The sequence below is a fragment of the Microcebus murinus genome, chromosome 16 (assembly GCF_040939455.1).
Source record: "Microcebus murinus isolate Inina chromosome 16, M.murinus_Inina_mat1.0, whole genome shotgun sequence".
Lineage (NCBI taxonomy): Eukaryota > Metazoa > Chordata > Mammalia > Primates > Cheirogaleidae > Microcebus > Microcebus murinus.
Window position 1 is genome coordinate 40,075,989 of NC_134119.1, and position 26,774 is coordinate 40,102,762.

The window sequence follows — 26,774 nt, forward strand, 5'->3', positions numbered from 1 at the left end:
GATCTGTGGTCCAACCCCCGGACCGTGGACCAGAAGCAGTCTGGAGCCTGTGAGGAACAGGGCCACACAGCAGGTGAGTGAGCAAAGCTTCATCTGTATTTACAGGTGCTCCCCATCGCTGGCATCACCACCTGAGCTCCACCTCCTGTCAAATCAGCAGTTACATCAGATTCTCATAGCGGTGCGAACCCCACTGTAAACTGCACATGCGAAGGATCTAGGTTGCAGGCTCCTTATGAAACTCTAATACCTGATGATCTGAGGTGGAGCTGAGGCAGTGATGCTAGCGCCGGGGAGCAGTTGCAAATACGGATTATTATTAGCAGAGATGTTTGTACAATAAATGTAATGCTCTTGAATCATGCCAAAACCATCTCCCCTTCCCCAGTGGAAAAACTGTCTTCCATGAAACAAGTCCCTGGTGCCAAAAACGTTGGGAACTGCTATTGTGGATGTTGGGCTGGCTGCCTCCAAAGACCATGTGCAGTTAGATTACACCAGTATGTAGAAAGGAGAATGAAACTAGCTACCAACAGCGACAGGAGTGATAGGCACATTTTTTAGTTCTTGAGGCCCAGCTATACTTGGACTGGCCTTGAATCTTTCCAATGACAGCTAACAATTTCCTGAGTGCTCACAAGGGCTGGGTACACACATGTTGAGTGTTGCTCATACATAATCTCATTTAACCTTCAGATACCCTTAATGAAGTAGTAGTATGTCCCTGTGGGAAAAATGAGACACAGAAAAGTAGCTTGCCCCAAGACACACAGCTAGGCAAATAGTGGAGATGGGATTCAAAACCAGACAGCCTGATTGGAGCCCACTATTTCCTCCTGATGGTTGGGGCTAGGTTGTGTGTGTGTCTTATTCTTATAGTTGAATAACCAACCTCCAGACAATATACAGGGAGAAAAGGAAGGGCTTTTTTATAGAGCAAGAAGGTACTAGAAATTGGCTTGTTTTCTGGCTTCTTAAAAATATAAAGCAGCTGTTCTTAACCTCTGAGACCCAAGTTATAATTGAACATTTTATTTCAGAAGCACCTATGAACAAGCCCAGACTCCCTGATGGGTAACTAGGGTGTAGCTGGACCAACTCTGGTCCCATGCATGCTATGCTGTTTCTCTGCATGCCCCGTTTGTTTTTATAGAGGAGCATACACTCTGCTCCAGAGTAGACAAAAGCTAGGTCCCCATGGTGGGTCTGGTGTGTCGCTGATGAGTCAGTTGAGAAATACTATGCCACAGGATGTACGCTTTTGATGATGCAAAAGGTTAAGCACTTACATTGCAACATACCAGCAATTCAGGTCGGCATTTCCTGAGGAAGTTGTGGAACTTAAGCACAGTCTGTCACATCTGGAAAAATGGAGCCACTGCTCCAATCCTTTTTATCTCACAACAGTGTCACAAGGAACACCGGAGGCACATTTCTGTGTCATGAGTCAACACTTTCTCAATGCTCATTCCTTACATGGTACCCTTAAACAATCAATGACAGCAAAAGTTTCACAGTTCAAGACCAGCCTGAGCAAAAGCGAGACCCCATCTCTACTAAAACAGAAAAATTAGGCCAGGTGCCGTGGCTCACGCCTGTAATCCTAGCACTCTGGGAGGCCCAGGCGGGTGGATTGCTCAAAGTCAGGAGTTTGAAACCGCCTGAGCAAGAGCGAGACCCCGTCTCTACTATAAATAGAAAGACATTAATTGACCAACTAATATAGAAAAAATTAGCTGGGCATGGTGGCACATGCCTATAGTCCCAGCTACTCGGGAGGCTGAGGCAGCAGGATTGCTTAAGCCCAGGAGTTTGAGGTTGCTGTGAGCTAGGCTGACGCCACAGCACTTACTCTAGCCTGGGCAACAAAGCAAGACTCTGTCTCAAAATTAATTCATTCATTAATTAATTAAATAAATAAAACAGAAAAATTAGCCAGACATCGGTGGTATGTGCCTGTAGTCCCAGCTACTTGGGAGGCTGAGGCAGGAGGATCACTTGAGCCCAGGAGTTGGAGATTGCAGTAAACAATGATAATACCACTGCACTCTAGCCTGGGGCAACTGTCTCAAAACAAAAACTCTTTAAGTCAAACCCTGGGATGGTTTCTCTGTCTCACCTCTGAGTAACCGAGGGCAAGTCATAAACTTTTCTAAGCCTCAATTTTATCTGTAATGGGGGGAGGGGTGGGTGGAAGGGAGGGAATAATCACCACTGTACAAGGGTGTAGCTAGTATCTGTTCACTGCTTGGTACACACAGCTATTTATGCGGTATTTACTATTATTCTTCACCCAAAGACACAGGCATCATGTGCTTGAGTCACCCAGCAGTAACCAAGGCATCACTGAGTAGGCTGACTGATCTGGGAGCCTAGCTAACAGGATGGACAGACCAACACAACAGGAGTAAAGAGAAGAACAGCAGCTCCCATTAATACTCATAAGCCTATTACCTGCTATATCAGTCTGCAGAGATCAAATGCATGACTCACTGTGTGAATACCCACTTTAGCTGTATAATCAAACAAGGACTTACAATGGACAAAAAAGCTGTCATGGTTTAAATTAGCCTGAGTTATGGCTTGGTTCAGAAACTCAAAAGCTATACCAGGCTGGTCCAAGTGCAGCGGTGTTAACAACTAATTGACCATGACCAGTTACAGATGTCTTTGTTCCTTCTCCATTTGCACTGCGCTTCACTTGATTAACGTGAACACCCTCACCCCCTAAAAATGCCTACATTGATAACCCGGCCCATGGCCACTCTTTGGGAGTCTGATTATCAAGAGAAAGTTTTATTTCCCAACCAAGTATCTTTCAAGACCAACTTAGAAAGTAAACAAATCCAGCATGAGCCTACAAGCTTTCTCCCAGCTGTAACAAGGTAAAACTGCTGTTGCCTTTCATGAATTCCTAAAGCATGCCCCGACCTCAAAGCCACCGTCCTCCAACTGCAGTCCTGGGGAAACAGACAAGCCTGTTCATAGTGATGAGACACCAAGTTAGTTACTCATCTGGAATGAGATGCTACCATGAGATCTTATGACTCAAAATACTCCCCTGCTTCAAATTATGATCTCAGGCTTACTCAAAATGTTGACATTATTTATGCTTATATGTAATTCAGCATTCACGTGCATAATTCACTTGAGTAAACTACTGGGTTTCTGATTAACAGGCAGATGTAACTCATTCTTAAGGTATGACCAAGGAAGGTAGGGGCACTGCTCCCCAATTTTTAAAGATAATTTTTTACTTCAAATCAATATCAAAGTTATCATCATGATAAAAAGTAAAAACTTTATTGGACTTTGTTACATTTATTTTACAGTTTAGTATTGCTTTTATTTTGAATTACATAAGGCGGAGAATGGGCGGGGGACACTGTAATGTTTTAGAAGTTTAGGACCTTTAAAGCTCTTTATCTGGCTCTCCTGCTGTTAAGGAAAGTAGGTATCTGATTTACACGGGTGAAATAAGGGGCTAACTCTTCCTATTTATTCCTCAAATCCCTTGCATCTTTTTCTCCATACATAGACATAAACCACTGGTTTAAAAGACAATGTGGTTCCAACAATTCATACCAATCCCTGCTTCCCTACCCGCTGCCTCTGCCGCGCCTGAGCCCACTCCCTCTATGTTCATCTGTTCGATTTTGTGATAACACCTCAAATCCTGCCTCCATCCATTTCTGGCTGAACATCTCTAACCTTTGAATATCATCCTGTCTCATTATAGCCCACATTGAGATTAACAGCTACTGTCAGAGTGCTTAAAATGGGGTAAGCACTTTGCAAAATGACTTTAAGCAATCTTACGTACTAAGGTACTAAAACTGAGGCTCAGAGAGGTAGAGACATTGGCTCAACTTCATAAAGCATAGTATGTACTCAATAAATACTAGCTCATCAGTTTGGCAGCTAGAAAATGACAAAGCTAGGATGCAGACTCAAACAATCTAACTCCCAAGCCTATTCTTAAGGGACCACCTACCTCCATCCTTCTAATTCCTGTTCCTTTTCCTGTTTCCCACCTGAATAAATGGAACCACCACCCACCCAGATGATTAAAGCAGAATCACTCAGAAATCTACCTCTCCCTCATATCTAATTAATTGCCAATGTTCAAATTCTAATTGCTAAGTAGCTCTCAGCTGTTAATTTCTCCCCATCCCCACTTCTACTTCTCTATTTCAAATCTCACATGGACTGGCCCTGGTCTCATCTCTCTAAATCCATTCTCTATACATCAGACAAAGTGACTGAAGATAAAATTTCATCATGGCACTAAGATGTGCTTCTGTTGCCCTCAACATAATAAGGTCCAAACTGTTTAGTAGGGTTTATAAAGCCCTTCATAACTCAGTCCCTACTTTTCCCCATTCTAGCTTTTTTTTCTATCTCTCTGCCTTTAATATGCAGTTTTGTCTACTCTTTAGCAATGTCATCCCACTTGCCCATTTCTGTCTTAGCTAATGCCTAACAGTTCTTGGCTTAGACATCACTTCCCCCAGGAAGCCTACCATGACACCCTTTATTTACTCCTGGTACCTCTCCTCTGAGTTCTCTGCAATTCCTAAATCATAGCACCAATTCACCACATTATAACCACTTGTCAGCTCATTTTCACTCTCCTCTAAGCTGTAAGTCCAAGATGGCAGAGCCTCTATCATGTTTAATTAAGGCTGTCCTCCAAAACCTACAGGGCCTGGGGCAGGACAGTGAATCTTTGCTGAAAAAACAAAATGGTTTTATTCTACCTTTTTATATGCTGCCTTCTTGAGAAAACATTTCTTAACAGTGCCTCACTTGTCTCTCATCTACCAAAGTGTCTTACTCAGAGAAGATATTTATGACGGTTTCTTAGTGAATTCAAGATTTTGCTCACCAGTCAGACCACATGAAGGAACAAGAGCATCTCACTTAGATGCTTGATGAACCTGACTGTCCAAAAAATAAAAAATGGCTAACTCATAAAAGCTGTTAAAGAAAGGGCCTTAAAATCTTAAAGTCGTTCTAGTTTAATCAAATACCTTTATAGTGCAAATATAACAAATTCACATGCATTTTACTTTTACATACTCATAACAAGATAATTACACAGACTAAAGTTGCAGTGTTTTCCCAAGTGAATGTTCACTTTAACGAAACCCACAAAGCATTTATTAAAATTAACATACCTGGCAAAGCACCACACTTGAATCAAGCAGCATCAATGCTATAGTATAAAAAAGGTAAATTAAAAAACTCAAGATGTAGCAGCAGTAGCCATATCAGCAACCACTCTTCTGGGAAGGACCCACATACATAATTCCCCAAGAACTATGATGCTACACCTCCAAAAAGTTTAAGCATGGAACACAGTGCTTGTATTACACTAGTAAGGACTTTCAGAGGAAAACTGTCATATAAATGCTTTTTTTTTCTTTTTTGCTTTTTAAGGATACTGCAATAGAAATATATTAATGATGGCCTCAAATATCCAACATTTTTCTATCTTATATTTTAAATCAAACTTCTAGGAACATATCAATCTTTATAAAGAACTCTCTTCACAGCACAGCTGTAGGTTCACTTTAAACATAAAAATGTTCCCTTTGTGCTATATCCTTACAAATAAACATAATATTAATATATAGATAAATGGAAAGTTCAGATTCTGCATCAAGCATTATTCGATCTTGCCTTTCTGCTATAAACCTGGATATAGTCAAATTTGTAAAGCGTTCACTTAATATTTTAGTTGAAGCAAACCTAAAAGAGATATGGGTTTTCGGCAAAGGAGACCTTTATGAATTTCAGTGGCATCCTTGGCACTCTGAAGTTCAGCTGAAGTCCCGATTAGTAAGGACAAGAGGAGCCACAAGGGTCCAGACGTAGAGGAGGAGGCAGACCCAGCTGGAGCTGATCTTCACCCAGACAGCTGGCCACTTGCTGGTCATGTTCTGGAACTTTGCATCGGGGCTGAGAAAACAGGAGAGTCATGTAAAGGAGCCTGATATCAGCATTTCACAGCCCCCCTGCCAAGGGCAAGAAATTCTCCACTGAAACATGGTTGGCACTAACCTCCCAGTAAGGTTCTAGAGGGGATTTGAGGAAGCTAGTTCTTAAGAGCAAGAGACTATGCCTCTCAAATGGCTTTTTTCTTCTTGTCAGCAGGAAAGACCCTGACTATCTGGGCAGAGTTCTTCAGAAACATCTCGTTATTCTAGTTACTGGTAAAAGTCTATTTTACCAGTAAATTAGACTGTCAATTGAGATGGCCTCCCGGAAACGTTCCTTCCTTAGCACCTTACTTGAACCATCTCTAGACACAGAAAATTAATGAACAAAGATGGGTCAGATTGCTTTATGTCATCATTATCTCTTTCAATTAACTCAAGTCTGGGAGAGCTCCTGATGATGTGCACTGCAAAGAATTCCAATAGGTTTTAAATGCTAGGGGAGGAACAGTCAAAAGTATTTCAGAAAAGAGTCAGCATTGAACATAACTTCATTATATGTGTAAGAGGACTTCTGAGGTTAGGACAATAGATGGACATTTTATAGGCCATCCAAGAGGCTATGTGGTGTTTTCTGTTTTGTCTGTGCCTCCTACCTGTACCAGCTGGTTAGGGTCATCATGATGTACAAGGAAGCCAAGCAGAGCATTAAGTGGAAGAAGGAGTAGCTGTACTGCACTCCCTCTTTTTCGTTGTCCACAGCCCGCCGAGGCTGCCCATCTTCTTCATCGCTGCCACCATTAGCAGTTGTATCACCAAGGATCACGCTGTCACTCCCTGACAAGGTCAGCTTGTCTACTTGGCTATTGCTGGAATTGCGGATGCTGGAAAGTGATCCCAAGGAAGACAAATCAGAAAGGTGCCATGAAGACAAACTGCTGCCACTGGCCTGTACACATTATTTCTGAGCTGTTCCTACTTTGGAGACAAGGCCTACTGAAGGAAGGCCCTGCTTCAAGTTCTGAACTGTTACTTGTCATCATAACCCCGACAGTACTCTCATCAGTTACTACTTGATGGCTTAATTGCTTATGAGTATACCAAAACATTCTGCTCTCAGTGTCTCCTTCCATGGCTTTTTGACTCTGCTATGCTTGGAATGTACCACCCACCAAACTCCTCCCAGCTAATTTACTCATCCTTCACTTCTCTGACTTGTGCCACGTCCTCTGGAAAGCCTTCCCCTGACACCAACTGTCACTAGGCTAGATTAGAAGACATTCCTCTGACTTCCCACAGCTTCCTAAGCTTCCTTCTGCCACTGCACTTATCATTCCTGTCTTTCTTGCTATTCAAAGAACTCCTTGACAATAACCTTAGTGTCATCTATGTGTTTCTAGCATCACAGATGCTCACTGAAAGTTTAAATGACCAAACAAAAAAGTACATACAAATAAAGGACAAAAACCACATGATTATTTCAACAGACATAGAAAAAAGCACCTGACAAAATCCAATACCCTTTCATGATAAAAACACCCAAAGCAGAAATAGAGAGAATGTCCTCAAACAGATAAAAGGCATCAATGAAAAACCCAGAGCTTACACCATACTCAATGGTGAAAAACTAAAAGCTTTCTCCTTACGATCAGGAACAAGACAAGGGTCCCATTCTCACCATTTCTATTCAACACTAGCTAGATGTTCAACACTGGCTAGATGTTCTAGCCAGAGCAATTAAGCAAGAAAAACAGATAAAAGGTATCCATGTCCAGATTGGAAAAGAAGTAAAATTATCTCTATTTGCAGATGCCTTGATCTTGTATCTAGAAAATCCTATGGAATACACACAAATTATTAGACACAATAAACAAGTTCAGCAAGGTTGCAGGATACAAGATCAATATACAAAAATGAATTGTATTTCTATACACTAGCAATAAACCACCCCAAAGTTAAATTAACAATTTCATTTACAATAGCATCAAAAAGAATACAATAGAAATTTAACAAAAAAAGTTGAAGACTGGTACACTGCTTACTACTAACCACTGAAGGAAATTAAAGATCTGAATAAATGGTCTAAGAAAACCTAAATAAGACATCATCATGTTCAGACTGTAAGCCTTAATATTGTTGAGATGGCAATATTCCCCAAATTGATTTATAGATTCAATACGATCCCTATCAAAATTCCAGCCACTTTCTTAAAATATCTCTTTGTAAGATTGAATAAAATATTTGATGAGTGGATTTAGTGAACTTTTAAGAACTGTACACAGCTCTGTAACTGGAGTAAAAGACTTTTCTTTAAAGATAGCTAATTTTTTTTTGTAATTCCTCACACTGCTTTTTGAAGGCAAAATAGCTTCCTTTATTATTATTCTCCATTGCCATCTTGTCCTAAGTATCTTTTAACTTACCTAGAATACAAAAGGCAGATAACAAAGACCAGCAGCCCAATGAAATTCTCTGTATCCAGAAAACCTCCACTCTTTGATGGTGGAGCAGAGGTAGGGGCCGGAGCAGTGGAATTTCCAGGAGCCAAAGTTGGTGCAGTTATGTGTGTAATGATGCTCAGCAGGCTAGGGTTGCAGGAACGATCTGAAAATGGGAAATGTTTTATTATCCTTCCAAGAAAGGGCTTGAGGAGTTGCTTACACATCATTCAGTCATGATGTAAAACATGGGAATGCCACATTTAAAGAATCTAAAACTCAGCAGTAACATATCTGCATCACAACCAGTGACTTAGTATTAGGAAAAAAAGAAAACAACAGTATCTGTCAAATTTCATAAATGTCTCTCTGGGTTTTATTGGTTTTATAGTTTAACTGACAAATCTTTTGAGTTCTATGATGTCAGGCTTTAAGTACTGAAGTTTATTCCTACTTTTATTTTTACCTAGTTACTTAAGAATAAAAAAGAAAGTTATCATTGGGGAGGGGGTATGCAATAATTGTTTTCCTCTAAAAGAAGCCCATAAAATGGGCATTTATCCTATTAAAAAATAATCCTGTAATAATTACAAAATGAAATTTCCTATAGATATTTTTTCAACAGCCTGTGACACCAAAGTAAAATTCAATAGAAACAATTTTACAAAAGGCCAAAAGAAGGCTGCCCTAGTCCAGAGCTCTTAACTAGATTGATTCAGTATAGGTTTGGTAAAGCTTAGACTATCTAAAAATGTGGTCCCCGACCCACAAGGCTACTACCCATTACTGGTCTGAGGCCTGTTAGGAAACAGGCCTTGCAAGACCACCTAAGCATCATGCCACCCTCGACCCCCCCCCCCATCCCCAGGCCACAGAAAAACTGTCTTCCATGAAACCCGTCCCAGTGCCAAAAAGGTTGGGGACTGCTGATCTAAAAGACAGCGGGACCCTTTAGGTTGTCAGTTATGAGTAGCTATGAATAGACGTAAAATGTGAAAAGGCAAACGTCTGTAAACCTACAGTGAACACTGTATGAAGTTTTGGTTTTTAATTTTATATTTGCCCTAGCTCTCATTTCTTCACCCACCTAAGGGGTAACTTCCTACTTTTCCTTCATCAAATGACTGTGCTATTGACATACCCTTACCAGGTTCATTGGACATGGCTGACCAGGTGAGGTACATGGTGTAGAGGGTGATTATAGAGGACTGCAGGAGGCCGGAGCGAGGCTGGTGTTCCTATGGAATCAAAAGGAAAACAATGCCACAGGGATTGCTAAGGCATGACTTTCTAAAACCCGGTGTACTTCCCAGGGGGTTCACTGAATCCCAAGTAACTGCCAGTAACTGAAAATCAGTTGAAAGATAAAAAGTACCCTTTCAGTTTGAGTTAGCTTGCAAATAAACCAAGAAAGACGAAGCATGTACTACTGTTCTCAAGGCATCTTATAGTCCTAGAAATTCCTGTGTGTCACACAAAGGCTTTGATTTTAGTCTAAGCTCAGCTTTAACACTGTTAGTTAGGTGAGACCCATCACTTCTTTGAGGCTTCAGTTTTTTCACTTTTAAAAGAAGAGGTGATGTTTAGATGTTCTTTTCATATTTCACATCTAAAACTCCATGACTTTTTTAAAGTATGGCATTTAAAAGATGAAACTCAAAAGTATGAATTTTGTTTTGAAATATTAAAATTAATTATTTTTCATAGCTTAATTCCCCCAAAATATCTTGGCTAATGAACCATAAAAATCATTCCCATGATATAAACATTTTTATAAGAACGACAAATTCTCAGGCCAGGCGCAGTGGCTCATCTCTGTAATCCTAGCACTCTAGGAGGCCAAAGCCGGAGGATTGCTTGAGCTTAGGAGTTTGAGACCAGTCTGAGCAAGAGCAAGATTCCGTCTCTACTAAAAATTGAAAAATTAGCCGGGCATCATGGCACACTACTCAGGAGGCTGAGACAGGAGGATCACTTCAACGTAAGAGTTAGAGGTTGCAGTGAGCTATGATGACGCCATTGTACTCTACCCAGGGTGACAAAGCGAGACTCTGTCTCCAAAAAAAAAAAAAAAAAAAAAAATTAAATTACCTAGGTTTTTTTTTTAACAGGGAATTTCATTGAATTATGATACTGGCACTCAATGGTACATTGTATCCTTATTGGATTATAATTATGAAGACATTATTATAGTATGAAAAAATGTTTAAGTGAACAAACTTAGACACAAATTCATTAAAAAAGTTATCTAGATTTTAAGCTTAGCATTAAATAAAAACAGAAGGAAGCAACACAAAACAATCATACCTGAATTTTTGGGTGGATTGATATAACAGAAACCACAATGCAAAGGATTAGATTAATACTGATGAAGAACTTATTTTCTGTGCAGCCATCTGGTTTGGTGTAATACGCATAGAGCAGCCCAACACCGATAATTGACAGGATATAAAAGAAGCTTGTGACAGACAGTAAAACTGGAAAAAGGAAACCAAAATGAATGTCCACAATTATAATAAACTTACAATGAAGACAAATTTTTTTCTACTCCATTTAAAAAAAAAGAGGCATCATTTCACTTTTACAGAGTTAGTAATTTACACTAAAATTACCAAATCTCTAAGGTTAAGTATCAGATTCTGTTAGATTGGCTCCATGTTAAATTCTAAATCCACCAAGCAACTGCATTCACTCGCTAGGTTACCTAATTTGATTTCATGGGTTGGATTACTAGACATTTTATCATCCCAGCTAGAGTAAACTGTTCACTACATGCTAAATAATGTATATTACAAGTTTTTCTTAGGAGCCTAGATGATTCCTCGGCCCTCAAAATGGCCCAGTTTACAGCAAACTACATGCCACGGACAGTGTTAGGGGAAAATAGAAGACATAGATACCTTTTTATGGCAGTTTTTCCTTCTGTAGCCACTGGCTACCTAAATCTGTTTCCCATCACAAACAGTGAGACTACATGACTGAACTGGGAAAGTGGCTCATTTGCTACTTTCAAATATCTAAGGTAATGTTCCTTTCCATTTACACAGATAATCTCTGAAAATCAGGGAAAACATGAAACAAAACATGCAATATACTCAGGCCAACTGCAGCAATGTTGACCTCAGTTAACCTGTACTCATTTAAAAAGCACAGACTTAGGAAAACTAGTTCTACTCTCCTTAATTGACTCTTAATGTTTAAAATTAAATGATGTATATATTAAGACACTAGCACAGCTCCTAATGTTTTTCCATCTGAATATACAAGATTTCTCCACACTTAAGTTACTGTAAAGTATGGCAATTAAGTTCTTCTCAAGTAGTGTGATCCAAAATGAATTACAGAAAACAGACGTAAATAGATGAAAAAATAAAATAAATTTATATTAGTCAGAAAGCAAACGAGCAGCTTTGGGATTTTCAACCCATAATAATAAATGATATAGACAGTTTTTAAAAATCTCTTGCTGAAAGAAATAGTCATTATAAACAATTTAAGTGACTAACAATAGGGCAAAGGTTAAATAAATATGGTACACTATGCGATGGAATGCCCCGGAATTGTATGGAATGGAATACCATATAGTTGTTAAATAAGTAAGTCATATCTATATTCACTAGCATGGAAGGATATGCATCATATAATAAGTGAAAAGGCAAGTCATGGAATAATACATGGTATAATCCTGTTTACAGTTAAATACAAAAGCAATGTATGTGTAACTATATAAAGGTCCAATAATAGTGGCTATACCTGGAAAAGAAAATGCATTGCAGGTGGGTGGAGATTTGCATATCTTATTCTTTATAAAGTTCTAGCATTTGTTTTTATGGTAAACATAGTATTTTTTAATATATGTATATATTTCAAAAAGCTAAATAAATAAAATGAAAATAAAATTGGACAATTTAATAGTATGTAGTAAAAGCATTCAAAATATTCATACACTTTGACCTTTCTACTTCTGGAAATTTATCCTAAGGAAATGATCAGAAATGCACTCAAACAAATATATGCTGTACTACAGCCAAAATATATTCACAGGCTACTTCTAAGTTTAAAAAAAGCCAAACTACAAACTATTCAAAAGTATAATGTATAAGATGATTAAAAAATAAACACATATGTTTTTCAATGACTTAAATTTTTCTTTTCTACACACAAAAGATACATATGGACACACAGAAAAAAGACACAAAGAAGGGCAGGCATGGTGGCTCACACCTATAATCCTAGCACTTTGGGAGACTGAGGTAGGAGGATCACTTGAGGTCAGGAGTTTGAGACCAGCCTGGGCAACATAAGAACTTATCTCTACAAAAAATATAAAAATTAGCTGAGCATGCTGGTACACATAAGTAGTCCCAGCTACTTGGGAGGCTGAGGCAGGAGGATTGCTTAAGCCTATGAGGTTGAGGCTGCAATGAGCTATGATGACACCACAGCACTCTAGCTGGGCAACAGAGGGACAACCTGTCAAAAAAAAAAAAAAAAAGACTGGAAGAATGTAGAGTAATATGTTAACAGTGATTAATAACTACTGGATAGTTGAATTATGGAGGATTTATTTTCTTTTGTGATTTTCTGTTTTCCAAGTTCTTGACACAAAGCATCTGTTACTTTTATAATGGAGGAAAGGCATGGGGTAGTATGGCCGGATAATTGCCACTAGTAAGTAGAGGGATCCAAAGTCCCTCCTCATCATGAAACAGGCTGTAAGTTCTATTCTCAGCCTAGAAATTTTAAGTGTTCCTTTCCTACCAGAAAGCTTTTCACAACAGGTGTGGGATCACATTCTGAATAAAGCAGTAAGGACTATTCACTCCAACTGCCTGAGGGATATAGGCAGCTGTCACGTATGTAGAATCCATTTGAATTCCATGTCCATAGAAACAAAGTTATCAAAATCAGAACTATGCTACTAAATACAACTGTTTTGCCTTATCTAAACAATGTGGTTACACTACAACTTTCAAAATAAATAAATTGGGAGAATCCAATGATTTACATTATCTATACTATTCCCTTCCAATAATGCCAGTAATTCAGAATCAAATTCAGAAAATTACAGTTTTTAAAAGGCAGCTTGAGGCCGGGCACGGTGGCTCACGCTTGTAATCCTAGCACTCTGGGAGGCTGAGGCGGGCGGATTGCTCAAGGTCAGGAGTTCAAAACCAGCCTGAATGAGACCCCGTCTCTACTATAAAAAATAGAAAGAAATTAATTGGCCAACTAATATATATATATATAAAAAAATTAGCCGGGCATGGTGGCACGTGCCTGTAGTCCCAGCTACTCGGGAGGCTGAGGCAGTAGGATTGCTTAAGCCCAGGAGTTTGAGGTTGCTGTGAGCTAGGCTGAAGCCACGGCACTCACTCTAGCCTGGGCAACAAAGTGAGACTCTGTCTCAAAAAAAAAAAAAAAAAGGCAGCTTGACATTGGGAATGTAGACATTTAAATCAACGGCGTTTTCTCTTTGTTTTTGGAGGCAGTCTCACTACCTTGCCCAGGCTGATTTGAAACTCCTGGGCTTAAGCAATCCTCCCACCTCAGCCTCCCATAGCTGAGGACTACAGTAGAGGGCTATATTCCAGATGATAAACCTTTTCGTCTATTTTAAGGGGGGAAAAAAATCACAGTAGAAATCCACAGATGTCACCTGATGCCACGTTAAGGAAGTAGGTTAAGACAGAAAGAGGAAGTAGGTTAAGACAGAAAGTAGAACACAAGGAGTAAAGTCCTTATGTTGATAAACTCTCTGATTAACTTAATTATAATGGAGATTTTATTGTACACCCTATGCAGCAGTACAGCTATCAAAGGTGAGGTTAGATACCTACCAGCATACCACAATCTTGGGTTTCCTTCTTCCATTCGATTTACCCATAATTCATTCAAAGAGTGAGCAAAGTCTACCAACAGCACCAACTGGATGAGGATGAAGAAAGCGGCCCCTCCCATGCCAACAGTAAACCAGGCTATAAAACAAGAGAACAAAGTTATTCTCTACCATAAGAGTAACATTTCAGAATGTATTGTTCAATATTCTGAACAGATTTCAATTCAAAGAAGAGAGATGGTAAAAACATTCTGTCTCTGATAATCTAGCAAGATTATAACTTCAAACTCAAAGGCATTCTCTGAGAAGTAGTCTGTTGGGTTTCAGACTTTTTAAAATGTTTTAGCTTGTGCCAAGGGGAGCCTGGGACCCAACATTCCAAATCATACGATAAGCCTTTTCCCTTATTTTAAGGGGGGAAAAAAAATCACAGCAGAAATCCACAGGTGTCACTTGATGCCATGTTAAGGAAGTAGGTTAAGACAGATAGTGAACACAAGGAATTAAAAGTCCTTATGTTGGCCAGGCGTGGTGGCTCACACCTATAATCCTAGCACTCTGGGAGGCCGAGGCGGGTGGATCCTTTAAGCTCAGGAGTTTGAGACCAGCCTGAGCAAGAGTGAGACCCCGTCTCTACTATAAATATAAAGAAATTAATTGGCCAACTAAAAATATATAGAAAAAATTAGCCAGGCATAGTAGCACATGCCTGTAGTCCCAGCTACTTGGGAGGCTGAGGCAGGAGGATCACCTGAGCCCAGGAGTTTGAGGTTGCTGTGAGCTAGGCTGATGCCATGGCACTTTAGCCCAGGCAACAGAGTGAGACTCTGTCTCAGGGGGGAAAAAAAAAGTCCTTATGTTGACAAGCTCTCTGATTAACTTTGTACTGAGTCAAATGAGAAGGTAAGCTATTAAAATATTGGCAATGGATTAACACATGGTTCCAGAAAAGCTGATAACTGGTCTGAAGGCTTCCCAGCTTTACATGAATACATTAATACTTGGTTGCAGGCACCAAGTCATATTAATCAGACACCATCTCACTTAATTATCAGTTCAACAAAATCAGTAATGAAAATGTAGCTTTAACTTAATCATTTATAGACTTTGTATAACTTATAATTAACTCCTTCAAATAGTGAGCCCTACCTGTGGTAAAAGGGCCTCCAGGAATGTAGAAAGCCCCAACCATGATTCCAACAAGAGCAGCAATTTTGAAGAACCAAAACCTATTAAAATACAAGAATGCATTTATGAAATGCTAAGTTTCACCCTTATACTGAGAAAAATTAATTTCTGAAATACAAAAATAAAGGCTTAATAGCTTTTCTCCCAACATGATTGGGCTTATTTTTTTGACATGAGGCTAATTCATTTAATATTTTACACAATTAAAGGACAACATAAGCACACAGAAATCATTCACATTAATAATAAGAGAAAAATATGTAAGTTTAGAATCTCCCTACTTCTAGCACTTATAGGTAGGAATTTTTCTAGCATTCTAGGAGTTCTAAAGTAACAGTGTTAGCTACATACAGAGCCTTTAATTATAAGGTTTGAAAGAAAAGCAATCAGCAAATATTTTGTTTACAACATAGGGCACAAATGTCTTGCCCAAAATGACACAGCTCATCACTGGCAAAGCCAGGACCAAACCTGACTTTCAGTTCATAGTCTTTAATGACTACTTTGTATGGCAAAGTGAGAACCAGGCAGACCTGAGTTTCAATCTGAGCTCTAATTGGCTGAGAGATCTCAAACAACTTATTTAACCTTTCTGAAATTCAGTCACTGCATTTGTAAAAAGGGACTGTAAAACATATATGAAGTTTATAAAGCTTGCTTCAGAAACAAGAACTGGTGGTCAGGAGTGAGAAGCATTAGAATATATAAATCAGTGGCCCACAGTACCCACCTTAGCCCCCAAGTAGCCAAGACTACAGGTGACTGCCACTGTGCCCTGCTAATATTTTGTTTGTTTTTTGGCTTTTAGTTTTGTTTTTATAGAGACATGGACACGATATGTTGCCTAGGCTGGTTTTGAACTCCTTGGCCTCAAGTGATGCTCCCACCTAAGCTTCCCAAAGTGCTGGGAGTACAAGCATAAGCCACTGCACCCAGCCTACTGGTTTCTGGTTTTGTTTTTGTGTGTTTGTGTATACACTGTTTAAATACATCAACTACATGTTTATCTTTTTTTTTTTTTTTTTTCTTTTTTTGAGACAGAGTCTTACTCTGTTGACCGGGCTAGAGTGCTGTGGCATCAACCTAGCTCACAGCAACCTCAAAGTCCTGGGCTCAAGCAATCCTCCTGCTTCAGCCTCCCGAGTAGCTGGGACTACAGGCATGTGTACCATGTCCAGCTAATTTTTTCTATGTATTTTTAGTTGGCCAATTAATTTTTATTTTTTAGTAGAGATGGGGTCTTGCTCTTGCTCAGGCTGGTTTCGAACTTCTGACCTTGAGCAATCCCCACCCACCTTGGCCTCCCAGAGTGCTAGGATTACAGGTATAAGCTACCACACCTGGCCAGATACATGTTTATCTTTAAACAATGGAAAAAGAAAAGTATGTGTATGTAGTATCTAGTGCTTAAAATATTTGATAGGCATCCAACGAAAATCTAAGAACTTGAAGCAAAAGTATCTTTAAAAAGACAGACAGAACTCCACATCCCCTCCATGTTATAAAGTTTTAACTGAAAATGACATTAAAACAATTTCATGAGTAAAACAGATCAGAAATACATCTGGGCTACTGATTGACATATTCCACTGCTTCCATCAGAATGGCAACATTAACTGCTTAAGGGGAGGAGGAGCCACACCACAATATAACAAGTTAATAATGAATCTCACATACCCATTGTGTACTGCTGCTCTAGGATCTTTACTTGTTTTTACTTTTAACATGAGCAGAAAGAAGACAAAGAAAAAGACAGCCAAGGCAAAGTTGATCCGATATACAGCTTTATAACCAACCAGCACATCACAGTCTTCATCTGCCTTTATGTCAGGCATTCTGATTTTAAATCCCCCTTCACAGAATCCAGGAATCTAAAAAAAAAAAGCAATTTCAATGCTATGGGACTATCCATATTTAAACAAAGATTCTATTCCACCACAGGAAAGCCTGAATTTATAAAATTACCCACTTTAACAACTGCAAGACTATGTAATTTTTCTCTTTGGCTTCCAATTCATTTATAATTCTGTTACCAAATAGTATAAACAACTTTCATTTTAAAAGTTAAAATGATCTCTCTTCTTTGCTTTTATGCTGATGAGGTTCTCTCCCATTTTCTCATAAGATTTTCCAGCTACAACCAACTCCGTCCAAAGGGGAAGAACCTGTCTAGTGTAGATGCTTAAATCTTAAACACACAAGGAAAGAAAATGTTTTGGAGCCATTCTTTTCATGGCTAGAGCCTGAAGATGTTCATTCTTTATTTCTGGGAAAAGACTAGTATCTTCATATTGTGTGTCTTGACTATACCCAAAAGTAATTAAAAATTCCAAAACTACAATGAACTTGACTGAGTTTAACAGTGAAGAAATAAAAACAATTACAACTAAAACTTTGCAAAATATAAAAATAAAAATAACCAGTATATTAAGGCTACTGTTACTTCTACTTACCTTCTTCAGCTGAGTTTCCATGTGTTTAGTCAACATGATACAGGATACAGCAGTGCCCAGGAGAAGAATGAAGGCATAAATGAGGCGCGTCACCGTGGAATTCTTAGTGTTAGGACAGCAACTACACAGCAAACATGATGCACCACTGCAGAGGCATGGAACCTGTAACAAGCATACCGTGGGTCATTTGACACATTTATCAGTGGACTCATCATGACACAGATGTCACAGAATAGAAGTTGAGGCAAATCAGGCTTTACAGTTTTAACTGAGAAAATCATGGCTAGGAGGAAGTGGTTTAAAGCATGGGCTCTGAAATCAACATTATTTCTGCTACTTTAGTTCTAAAAATTACATAATCTAACCTTATTTTCCCATACGTATTTTTTTTGGGGGGGGGGCAGAGTCTTGCTGTCATCTAGGCTAGAGTGTCGTGTCATCAGCCTAGCTCACAGCAACCTCAAACTCCTGGGTTCAAGCGAACCTCCTGCCTCAGCCTCCCGAGTAGCTGGGACTACAGGCATGTGCCACCATCCCTGGCTAATTTTTTTTATAGATGTATATTTTTAGTTGTCCAGCTAATTTCTTTCTTTCTTTCTTTTTTTTTTTTTTTTCAGTAGAGACGGGGTCTTGCTCTTGCTCAGGCTGGTCTTGAACTCCTGAGCTCAAGCAATCTGCCCGCCTTGGCCTCCCAGAGTACTACGATTACAGGTGGGAGCCACCACACCTGGCCTAATTTTTCTTATATTTTGTAGAGATGGGGTCTCACTATGTTGCCCAGGCTGGTCTCGAATTCCTGGCCTCAATATTCTATTTTTTATAATGAAATATACAGAATGGGTAAATCCAGAGGGGGGGCAAAAATAGAATAGGGATTGAAGGGAGAGGGTATTGGGGAGTAACTGTTTAATGAGTAAGGGAGTTTCCCTTTGGGTGATGAAAATGTTCTGGAACTAGGTAGATGTGATAGCAGCAAAACACCGTGAATGTACTAAATGTCACTGGATTACACACTTTGACATGGTTAATTATGTTATCTGAATTTTACCTCAGTTTAAGAAAAAAAAGCATAACCTAAATCTTTGGTCAGCTAAAATCTGTTAATGACCACCTAGGTGACAGAGGATATAATTTGAGTCATTCCTATATAATTAGGAAACTGCTTGAATTTCTTTGACAGGTGATGTTATCAAGTTATATTACAAGGACAGGCTAATTCAGAATTAGCCGGTGCAGACAATGGGTGACTGTAATCTTACAATATGGTCCCAATAATAATCTTTACTTTTTATAGGTGGACTTTACCATGGTTTTGTGTGGTCTGGAGCAAGCCATTAAACTTCTTAAGAGCTCAGTTTCTTTATTTGTAAAAATGAACATCATACTACCTACCCCAAAAGGGTTATTATATGAAAGGATGTCAAAAATACAAAGCACCCGCTTTAATACCTGACATCGTAGGCAGGGGTCCTCAAACTTTTTAAACAGGGGGCCAGTTCACTGTCCCTCAGACCCTTGGAGGGCTGTTGGAGAGTGCGGCGCACATTCCACACATGGGCACTGTGGGCCTGAGAGAAGTCGGCTGCTAAGCAGGACAGGCAGCGGCAGCAAAAACACCCAGCAGGCTGCATGTGGCCCGCGGGCCGTAGTTTGAGGACGCCTGTTAGAGGCTCAATATAGCATGGTAACCATTATTATTTGTAACTGCAACAGCAATGGGAAATTGATCAGCCATTTCAGTCTCCAATTCTTAACTACAATCTGGGCCAAATGACCAAAATGAAGTCTGTATCAGATGTTTTACAGCCAAAACAGTAACATTAATTACATTCAGGTTTACTTCATCTGCACTCTCACACTCCTGTCTCCCTTTAGCTATCTTTTTCTGCTCATTCAAATAATTACATAGTAATTGCCTGTTTCTTATGGGTTGAAAATTGTCCCCCCAAAATGTTACATGTGGTAGTCCTAATCCCCAGTACCTCACACTGTAACCTTACTTGGAAACAGGGTCATTATAAAGAGAAGAAGTTTGGAGATAGGCTTGCAAAACGCCTATCTGAAGATAGGCAGAGAAGGCCACCTGAAGATAAAGGCAGAAGTCAAGGAACATCAAAGATTGTCAGCTAGGGGAGAGGCAGGGAAGAAATTCTTCCTCACCACCCTTAGAAGGAACCAACCCTGATGACACCTTCATCTTGGAATTCTAGTCTCTAGAATTGAGAGACAATAAATTGCTGTTGTTTAAGCCACCCAGTTTGTGGTACTTTGTTATGCAGCCCTAGCAAACTAATACACTTAACTATTAATATAACTGTCATAAAAATACCTAATGGGGGATACTATCTTCACAATGTTTTATCTTTTGCTCCTTTACACAAAATGTATTCAGTAAATATCTGTGAAAAAAAACCTGTCCTACTACATGTCCTCATTTCCCTATTACAGTAAAGAACAACTCTATTCCTCCTGTTGCTCAGGCCAAAAACCTGGAGTCATCCTAGATGCCCTCCCTTTTCCCAAAATCCTCATCCAAGTTGTCAGTACCTCAGCTCTATCCTCAAAATACATCCAGAATCTGACCCCAGCATCCCTCACCTATCACTTTGGTCCAAGTCACTACTATCATCTCTCATCTGGATTAAATGCAATAGCTCCTGTCTAACTGCTGCAGGAACCCTTTCAGAACCCCTGAGTTAGTATAAAGATTATTTTAAACTGAAGATATTTAAGATTCAATAGATGCAGGAAAAAAGCCTTCCCAGAGGTTCCCTTGACCGACTAAAAGCAGCAACTTTTGAGAAATGCAGCTGCCATAAATTCCCTCTCCAAGGCAGTTTTAAGCCATGAAGAAGCTGGCAAGATCTCTCACAACTGGCCGGGCGCAGTGGCTCACACTTGTAATCCTAGCACTCTGGGAGGCTGAGGCAGGAGGATCGCTCAAATGTCAGGAGTTCAAAACCAGCCTGAGCAAGAGCGAGACCCCATCTCTACTACAAATACAAAGAAATTAATTGGCCAACTAAAAATATATATAAAAAATTAGCCGGGCATGGTGGCACATGCCTGTAGTCCCAGCTACTTGGGAGGCTAAGGCAGAAGGATTGCTTGAGCCCAGGAGTTTGAGGTCGCTGTGAGCTAAGCTGACACCATGGCACTGTAGCCTGGGCAACAGAGTGAGACTCTGTCTCAAAAAAAAAAAATAAAAAAGATCTCTCACAACTATGTAAAGGAGCATTATCACAAATTTTCCAATCTCCTATTTGTTCTCATAAAAACCCACTTCCTAAAGAAATCTATTTGTCCTTTTCATAGAAGTCTTTGTCTTACTAAGTTAAGAATTTAACCACTTCGGGGCCAGCATCGGGGCCAGCATCGACTGTAGTTGATAGCCACATATGAATGCGCACAGTGACTTTAGCTGACACCCATGATATGACTTTTCTAATTTTTCATTTATCAAAATAAAATTGTGAACATTTAAAAATAACATAATGAAACATATATGTATATTACATTACAAGTAAAGCTGCCTGTAAAGTAAAACAAGCTTTCAGTGCTTTAAAGCTTTCCTCATCACACAAGAGCAAAACGGATTCATCGTCAATGCACAGCACAAGGTATCGTAGGGACTATGAGTGCCGGCTGTGGGCAAGGTTTCTCGGCCAGTGAATGCAGTCCCACAGTGGATAAACCCCAAATTCTAACCAACCTATCAAGTTATTCATCACTGAGCACTCCTGCACATGTGTGCCTTGCATGCATAAACAAACTCCTGTTTCTCTGGCTAATCTATCTTGTCAGTCTAATTCACAGGCCCCTAGGCGCAGAACCCAAGAGGTTAGAGGAAACGTTTTTTCCTTCTCTACACTGCTTTATCCTTACCTTTCTACCATCTATTCTCCACATGGTAACCAGAACCCACGTTGTTAAAACCATAAGCCTAGATCAATCCACTCCTTTTTTCAAACTCTGTAATGGATTCCCATATCACTTGAGAGTAAAAGTCAAAGTCTTTCATGAAAGGGGAGGCCTTGCAAACATAACAGGAAAATTCCTAATCCCACAATTTCCCAGTAAAAGTTAAAGATCAATCCTATGAGTTCTCCCACTAACAGCCTCCCAGCGGGAGTTCTGTTTTGCACAACTTTTGAAAAGAGCTGAACAGTAGGAAAAGAGATGTAAATCTTTCTCTTTAAAATTGTTTTTTGAGAATCCGCTTTTATAGAGTTCCTGATTAAACAGCAGGAGAATGAGCTACAGCCTCAATCATATCTAGAGGGAAGAGTCACATCTCCTGTGATAATGATAATCCAAGGAAAGGCGGGGAAACCAACCAACTCTGTGACCTTGACTTCCAGCCCCAGCTTTTGTTATCAACTAACAGCCAACACAATTTTTTCTCTTCATCCCCCTTAAAATCAGCAAGCCAGAAGGCCTCAGGGCTGGGATCTCCCTTCTCTTTCTTTGGGATGCCACAGTCTACCTGCTCTCTTTCCTCCCCCTCTTCCCCTCTCACTCTCTCTCCTCTAAGAAGATAAAATAAACTTTTTTTACTTTTATATACCCTAACCACTGCATGAGAAACTTTCCTCCACCTGTGCCGGGAGCGCCTACTAGGCTTTCCACCCTAACACTTAAAGAGCTACAAGACCGTATCATAGCTAGCTACATGAGTTAACTACCTATCTTTCCGATTTTGTTTCCTATTACTCTTCTTCTCACTCATTCTACTCTCTGATATACTGAACCCCTTGCTGTTTCTACTGAATAAAAGGGATCAATAAAATATAAAAGCAATGGATAGGCAGAAATGTTTGGATGGCATCAATTCAAATCTTAGCTTTCAATCAAAGCCAAAATGTGTTTCAGGTTATCACCATAGGAAAGACAAGTTTGTTTCAAATTACCAATTCACTCCTTAACTAATGACCTTCTCAATCATATTTTTTTTTAAACTCTATTTTGTAAATAGAGAGTATGAACCACTAGTAGATTGTAAAAATCAGCTGAACAGGATTTTTTTTTTTTTAAGACAGAGTCTCACTCTGTTGCCTGGGCTAGAGTGCCATGGTGTCAGCCTAGCTCACAGCAACCTCAACCTCGTGGGGCTCAAGCAATCCTCCTGCCTCAGCCTCCCAAGTAGCTGGGACTACAGGCATGTGCCACTATGCCCGGCTAATTTTTTATACATATTTTTAGTTGTCCAATTAATTTCTTTCTATTTTTTGTAGCGACAGGGTCTCGCTCTCACTCAGGCTGGTTTCAAGCTCCTGACCTTGAGCGATTCTCCCACCTCGGCCTTCCAGAGTGCTAGGATTACAGGTGTGAGCCACCTCGCCCTGCCAGGATTTTTTTAAATGTGATAAAAGGAAAATTGGACAGTAAATGGTAAAGGATTATTTTGTAAAACTTTGTCTAAAAATGGATGCATTAGACCAATTATGTAAAATGTATTTCGCACTTTAGGTCAAGGTCAGAAAAATTATAAAACCACTGCTCTCAACAAAGTCCTAAAAATACTCTTATCTATGACTTTGGCAAAAAAGAAAAAAAAAGCAAGCCATAAACGACTGAATGCCCTTTGATTTAGGATGAACAACTTTAAAGGACGAAAAATACATTCTGTTCCTAAGAAATAATAGTGGAATGAGCTAAGACAGAATCCTTAGTGTGATACTATGAAATATATATTTTGGTACCCAAGTCCTGGCGCGCAACTCCTAAAATCCTTGGAATTACTAAGTGATAAAGTGTCTTTTTATATGGTAATGAGATGACTGGCAGCTGGCAGTCCCTAGGAAGCTTCAGTAAGAAGGCGGTGGGTCACCTGAAAGACCAAGGCAGGATTAGAAGGTAGGGAATTTCAGCCCCTCCCACTCCAACCTTCAAGGAAAAGAGTGGGGCTGAAGGCTAGACTGAAAACCAATGGCCAATAATTTAATCAATGATACCCACATAATGACACCTCCATAAAAGCCCAAAAGGACAGAGTTCAGAAGAGCTTCCGGATAGCTGAACATGTGATGGTTTCTGGAGGGTGGTGCCCTAGAGCGGGCATGGATGCTCTGCACCCCTTCCCCCTTAGCTCATTCTGCGCATTTTTTATCTGTATCTTTTAAAATATCCTTTATAATAAATGACTAAACATGTTTCCCATTGTTTTGTGAGCAATTTAATCAAACCCAAGAAAGGGAGGTTGTGGGAACCCTGATTTATAGCTGGTCCTCAGAAGCACAGGTAAAACCACCTGAGGCTTGCGATTGGCATCAGAAATGGGCGACAGTCTTTGGGACTGAGCCCTCCACCTGGAGGACCTAATGCCATCTCCAAGTAGATAGCCTCTGAACTGAATTGAAGGACACCCAGCTGATATCCATTGCAGAAGTGATTGCTCGATGCCTGGGGGAAAATCCCCACACCTCGGGTCTCAAAAGCGTAAAGCATACCACGAGAAATTTAGTTTGTTTTTTCTACACACTTGCTCAATTACATCAGCTGGGGAATTAGAAAACAAGGAAATGATTTCAAGAATTCACACTCCTGTGAAGTGGGTATACAAAGGAAATCAGCACATTCTCTTTTACAGACCCCAAAATTTCCTTTTAAAAACAGGTTTACAAATTACAAAGTGATTCAACACATTTGTTCATTTAATCCTCACAAAAGTTCTCAAAGGGAGGAGTGCTGGGGTGATTATCATCAGAGATAAATGACTTGTAGAGGTCCCAAAAGGTTCAGGCTATGGCTTCCAATTTTGAATAAAAATCTACAAGGCCTTCTTTCCCTTGCACTAGAGCTGCCGACAGGCCGCTAATTAAATCCCAGCTCTGCCACACGCTCCGTAGTTTCGTCAAACCCCGTGCTTCGGATAAAAATATTCGAGCCACCCAAGATTAAATGACGCCACCTTAAGAGGTGCTTTGGAATGAACCACAGCCACGGCCCCTTGGTCCTACTCCAGCTCCGCAGAAACCTCGAGTCCGGAAGGCTCGCGGGGGCGGGGCCATCGGAATTGTAAACAATGGCGGCCGAGCCACCTCCGTTCCTCAACGAACCCGGAAAGCAAGCAGCCCGATCCCGCTCTGGGGAAATCGCGGATTTGGGGCCGGGCCTCCGCAAGCCCTCTGCACCCCAGGGCCAACCCCAACGCCCGGGCCTCTGTGGCCGAGGTCCGTTCGGGTCCGGACGCGAGCTTCCTTCCCTATCGCCCTTTTCCCCAACGCCGCTGGTCCAGCGAGAACACAGGCCCCCGAACTCACCCAGCTGGCGAGGGAGCAGACGCCCAGCACAGCTCCCATGGTGACGCCAGTGATGGAAGTGGCTGGTCCAGAGGTTTCAAAGGCGGTGGTAACCGCCAGCCGAGGCGTCGCCCCAGAAATGCGACGGTTTCTCCGGCCGGAAACACGGCCCACCCCTCGACCAACCCAAGGTCTGCGTCATTGCGTGGCCCCGCCCACCGCCCTCGGCCGGCGCAGCCCAGAGGGCGCCTGTCATTGGTTGAGGGGGAAGGCGGGGCTAAGCCTGCCTGGGGTTGCTGGAACTGTGAAGGTATCATTCCTTACCTCACTCATTTGTATTCCCTAGGAGCCCATTATGTGTAAAGATCTACGGGTTACAGAAGTGTGCAGAGAGACACAGTATCCTTTCTAAGGGGGCCTGGTGAGTCATGCCTCAAATGATAAAATCTCACTAAACAAGTTTTGTTAACCCAATATAATGTGGTTTGCTTCCCAACCTGTTTCCTGTATAGCATCACATGAAAGATAGAAGACCCTCAAGCGTTCTTGTTCTTTTCCGCTGACTCCCGGTCTTTTAGACAAAGCCTAACTCTTTCAGCCAATTGTTAACTAGAGAATCCCCAAATCCACCTATGATTTGTAAGCCCCTGCTTGGAGATGTCCTGCCTTTTCAGGCCAAACCAATGTACGCCTTCCATGTGTTGATTTATGACTTTAAACTTTTATACATTTCTCTCTCCCTGAAATGTATAAAACCAAACTGAAACCCAGCCACAGTGAGTCCACTTGCTCAAGGCTTCTGGGGTGTGGCTCTGGGTCATGATCCTCAAATTTGGCTCAGGGTAAACCTCTTTAATTATTTTACAAAGTTTGGCTTCTTTTCCATTGGCATATTGTAAGGGGACAGTAACTTAGGGAGTAGTCTTGAAAGGCTTTTTTGAAGAATTTATATTTAATCTGAGAATTTAAGGATGAGTCCAAGTTAACCAAGGGAAGATGGGCATTGTTTCCTAAAATGTTACATGTACACCATTTGGGATAAATGAAAGAATCTAAGGGGTGCATGAATAGGACATTAAGTAACATTGAAAAGCAGAGTGAAAGCATCTGGTTTCAAACCAACAAGCTAGTTGTTTGAGGCTAGTATATTTAACATGTTTCTAACATTTAGCTCCCTTTTTAACAGAGCGAAGACTTCATTTTCCAAATCTCTCCCATATGCAACCACATCTATGGTTTAATAACATTGTCTTATTTTGTTTAATTTATTTTTGGTAGAGTCTTCATATTGCCCAGGGTGGTCTTGAACCTGGCCTCAAGCTATCCTCTAGTCTCAGCCTCCCAAAGAGCTAGGATTATAGACATGAGCCACCTCGTCTGGCTGCTGTGTTTTTTTTGTGTGTTTTGTTTTGAGAGTATCACTCTGTTGCCTGGGCTAGAGTGTTGTGGCGTCAGCCTAGCTCACAGCAACCTCAAACTCTTAGGCTCAAGCAATCCTCCTGTCTCAGCCTCCTGAGTAGCTGGGACTACAGGCATGTACCACCATGCCCGGCTAATTTTTTTTTCTATTTTTAGTTGTTTGGCTAATTTCTTTCTATTTATAGTAGAGACAGGGTCTCACTCTTGCTCAGGCTGGTCTCGAAGTCCTGAGCTCAAGCAATCCTCCCACCTCA

At 40.4% G+C, this 26,774-nt stretch overlaps 1 protein-coding gene across 1 annotated transcript; it reads right to left on the reverse strand.

Moving 5' to 3' along the window:
• Positions 1-3,281: 3,281 nt before the first annotated feature.
• On the reverse strand, positions 3,282-25,308 carry SERINC3 (serine incorporator 3). Its single transcript, XM_076011138.1, has 10 exons — positions 25,123-25,308; positions 17,861-18,022; positions 17,085-17,278; positions 15,369-15,448; positions 14,221-14,358; positions 10,688-10,857; positions 9,528-9,618; positions 8,366-8,546; positions 6,599-6,826; positions 3,282-5,964 (listed from the first exon to the last, which is right to left on the reverse strand). The coding sequence occupies exons 1-10, from the start codon at positions 25,159-25,161 to the stop codon at positions 5,826-5,828; spliced, it is 1,422 nt and encodes a 473-aa protein (XP_075867253.1). The 5' UTR covers positions 25,162-25,308; the 3' UTR covers positions 3,282-5,825.
• Positions 25,309-26,774: the final 1,466 nt, after the last annotated feature.

Bases quoted from the DNA above. Each gene is read 5' to 3' on its own strand.
- SERINC3 (XM_076011138.1), bottom strand. From the start codon at position 25,161: ATGGGAGCTGTGCTGGGCGTCTGCTCCCTCGCCAGCTGG. The intron at 14,359-15,368 runs GTAGGGCTCACT...CTTGTTTTATAG, and splicing joins TGGAGGCCCTTTTACCACAG to CCTGGTTTACTGTTGGCATG. The intron at 6,827-8,365 runs GTAAGTTAAAAG...ATCACTTTCCAG, and splicing joins ATCTGCCTTTTGTATTCTAG to CATCCGCAATTCCAGCAATA.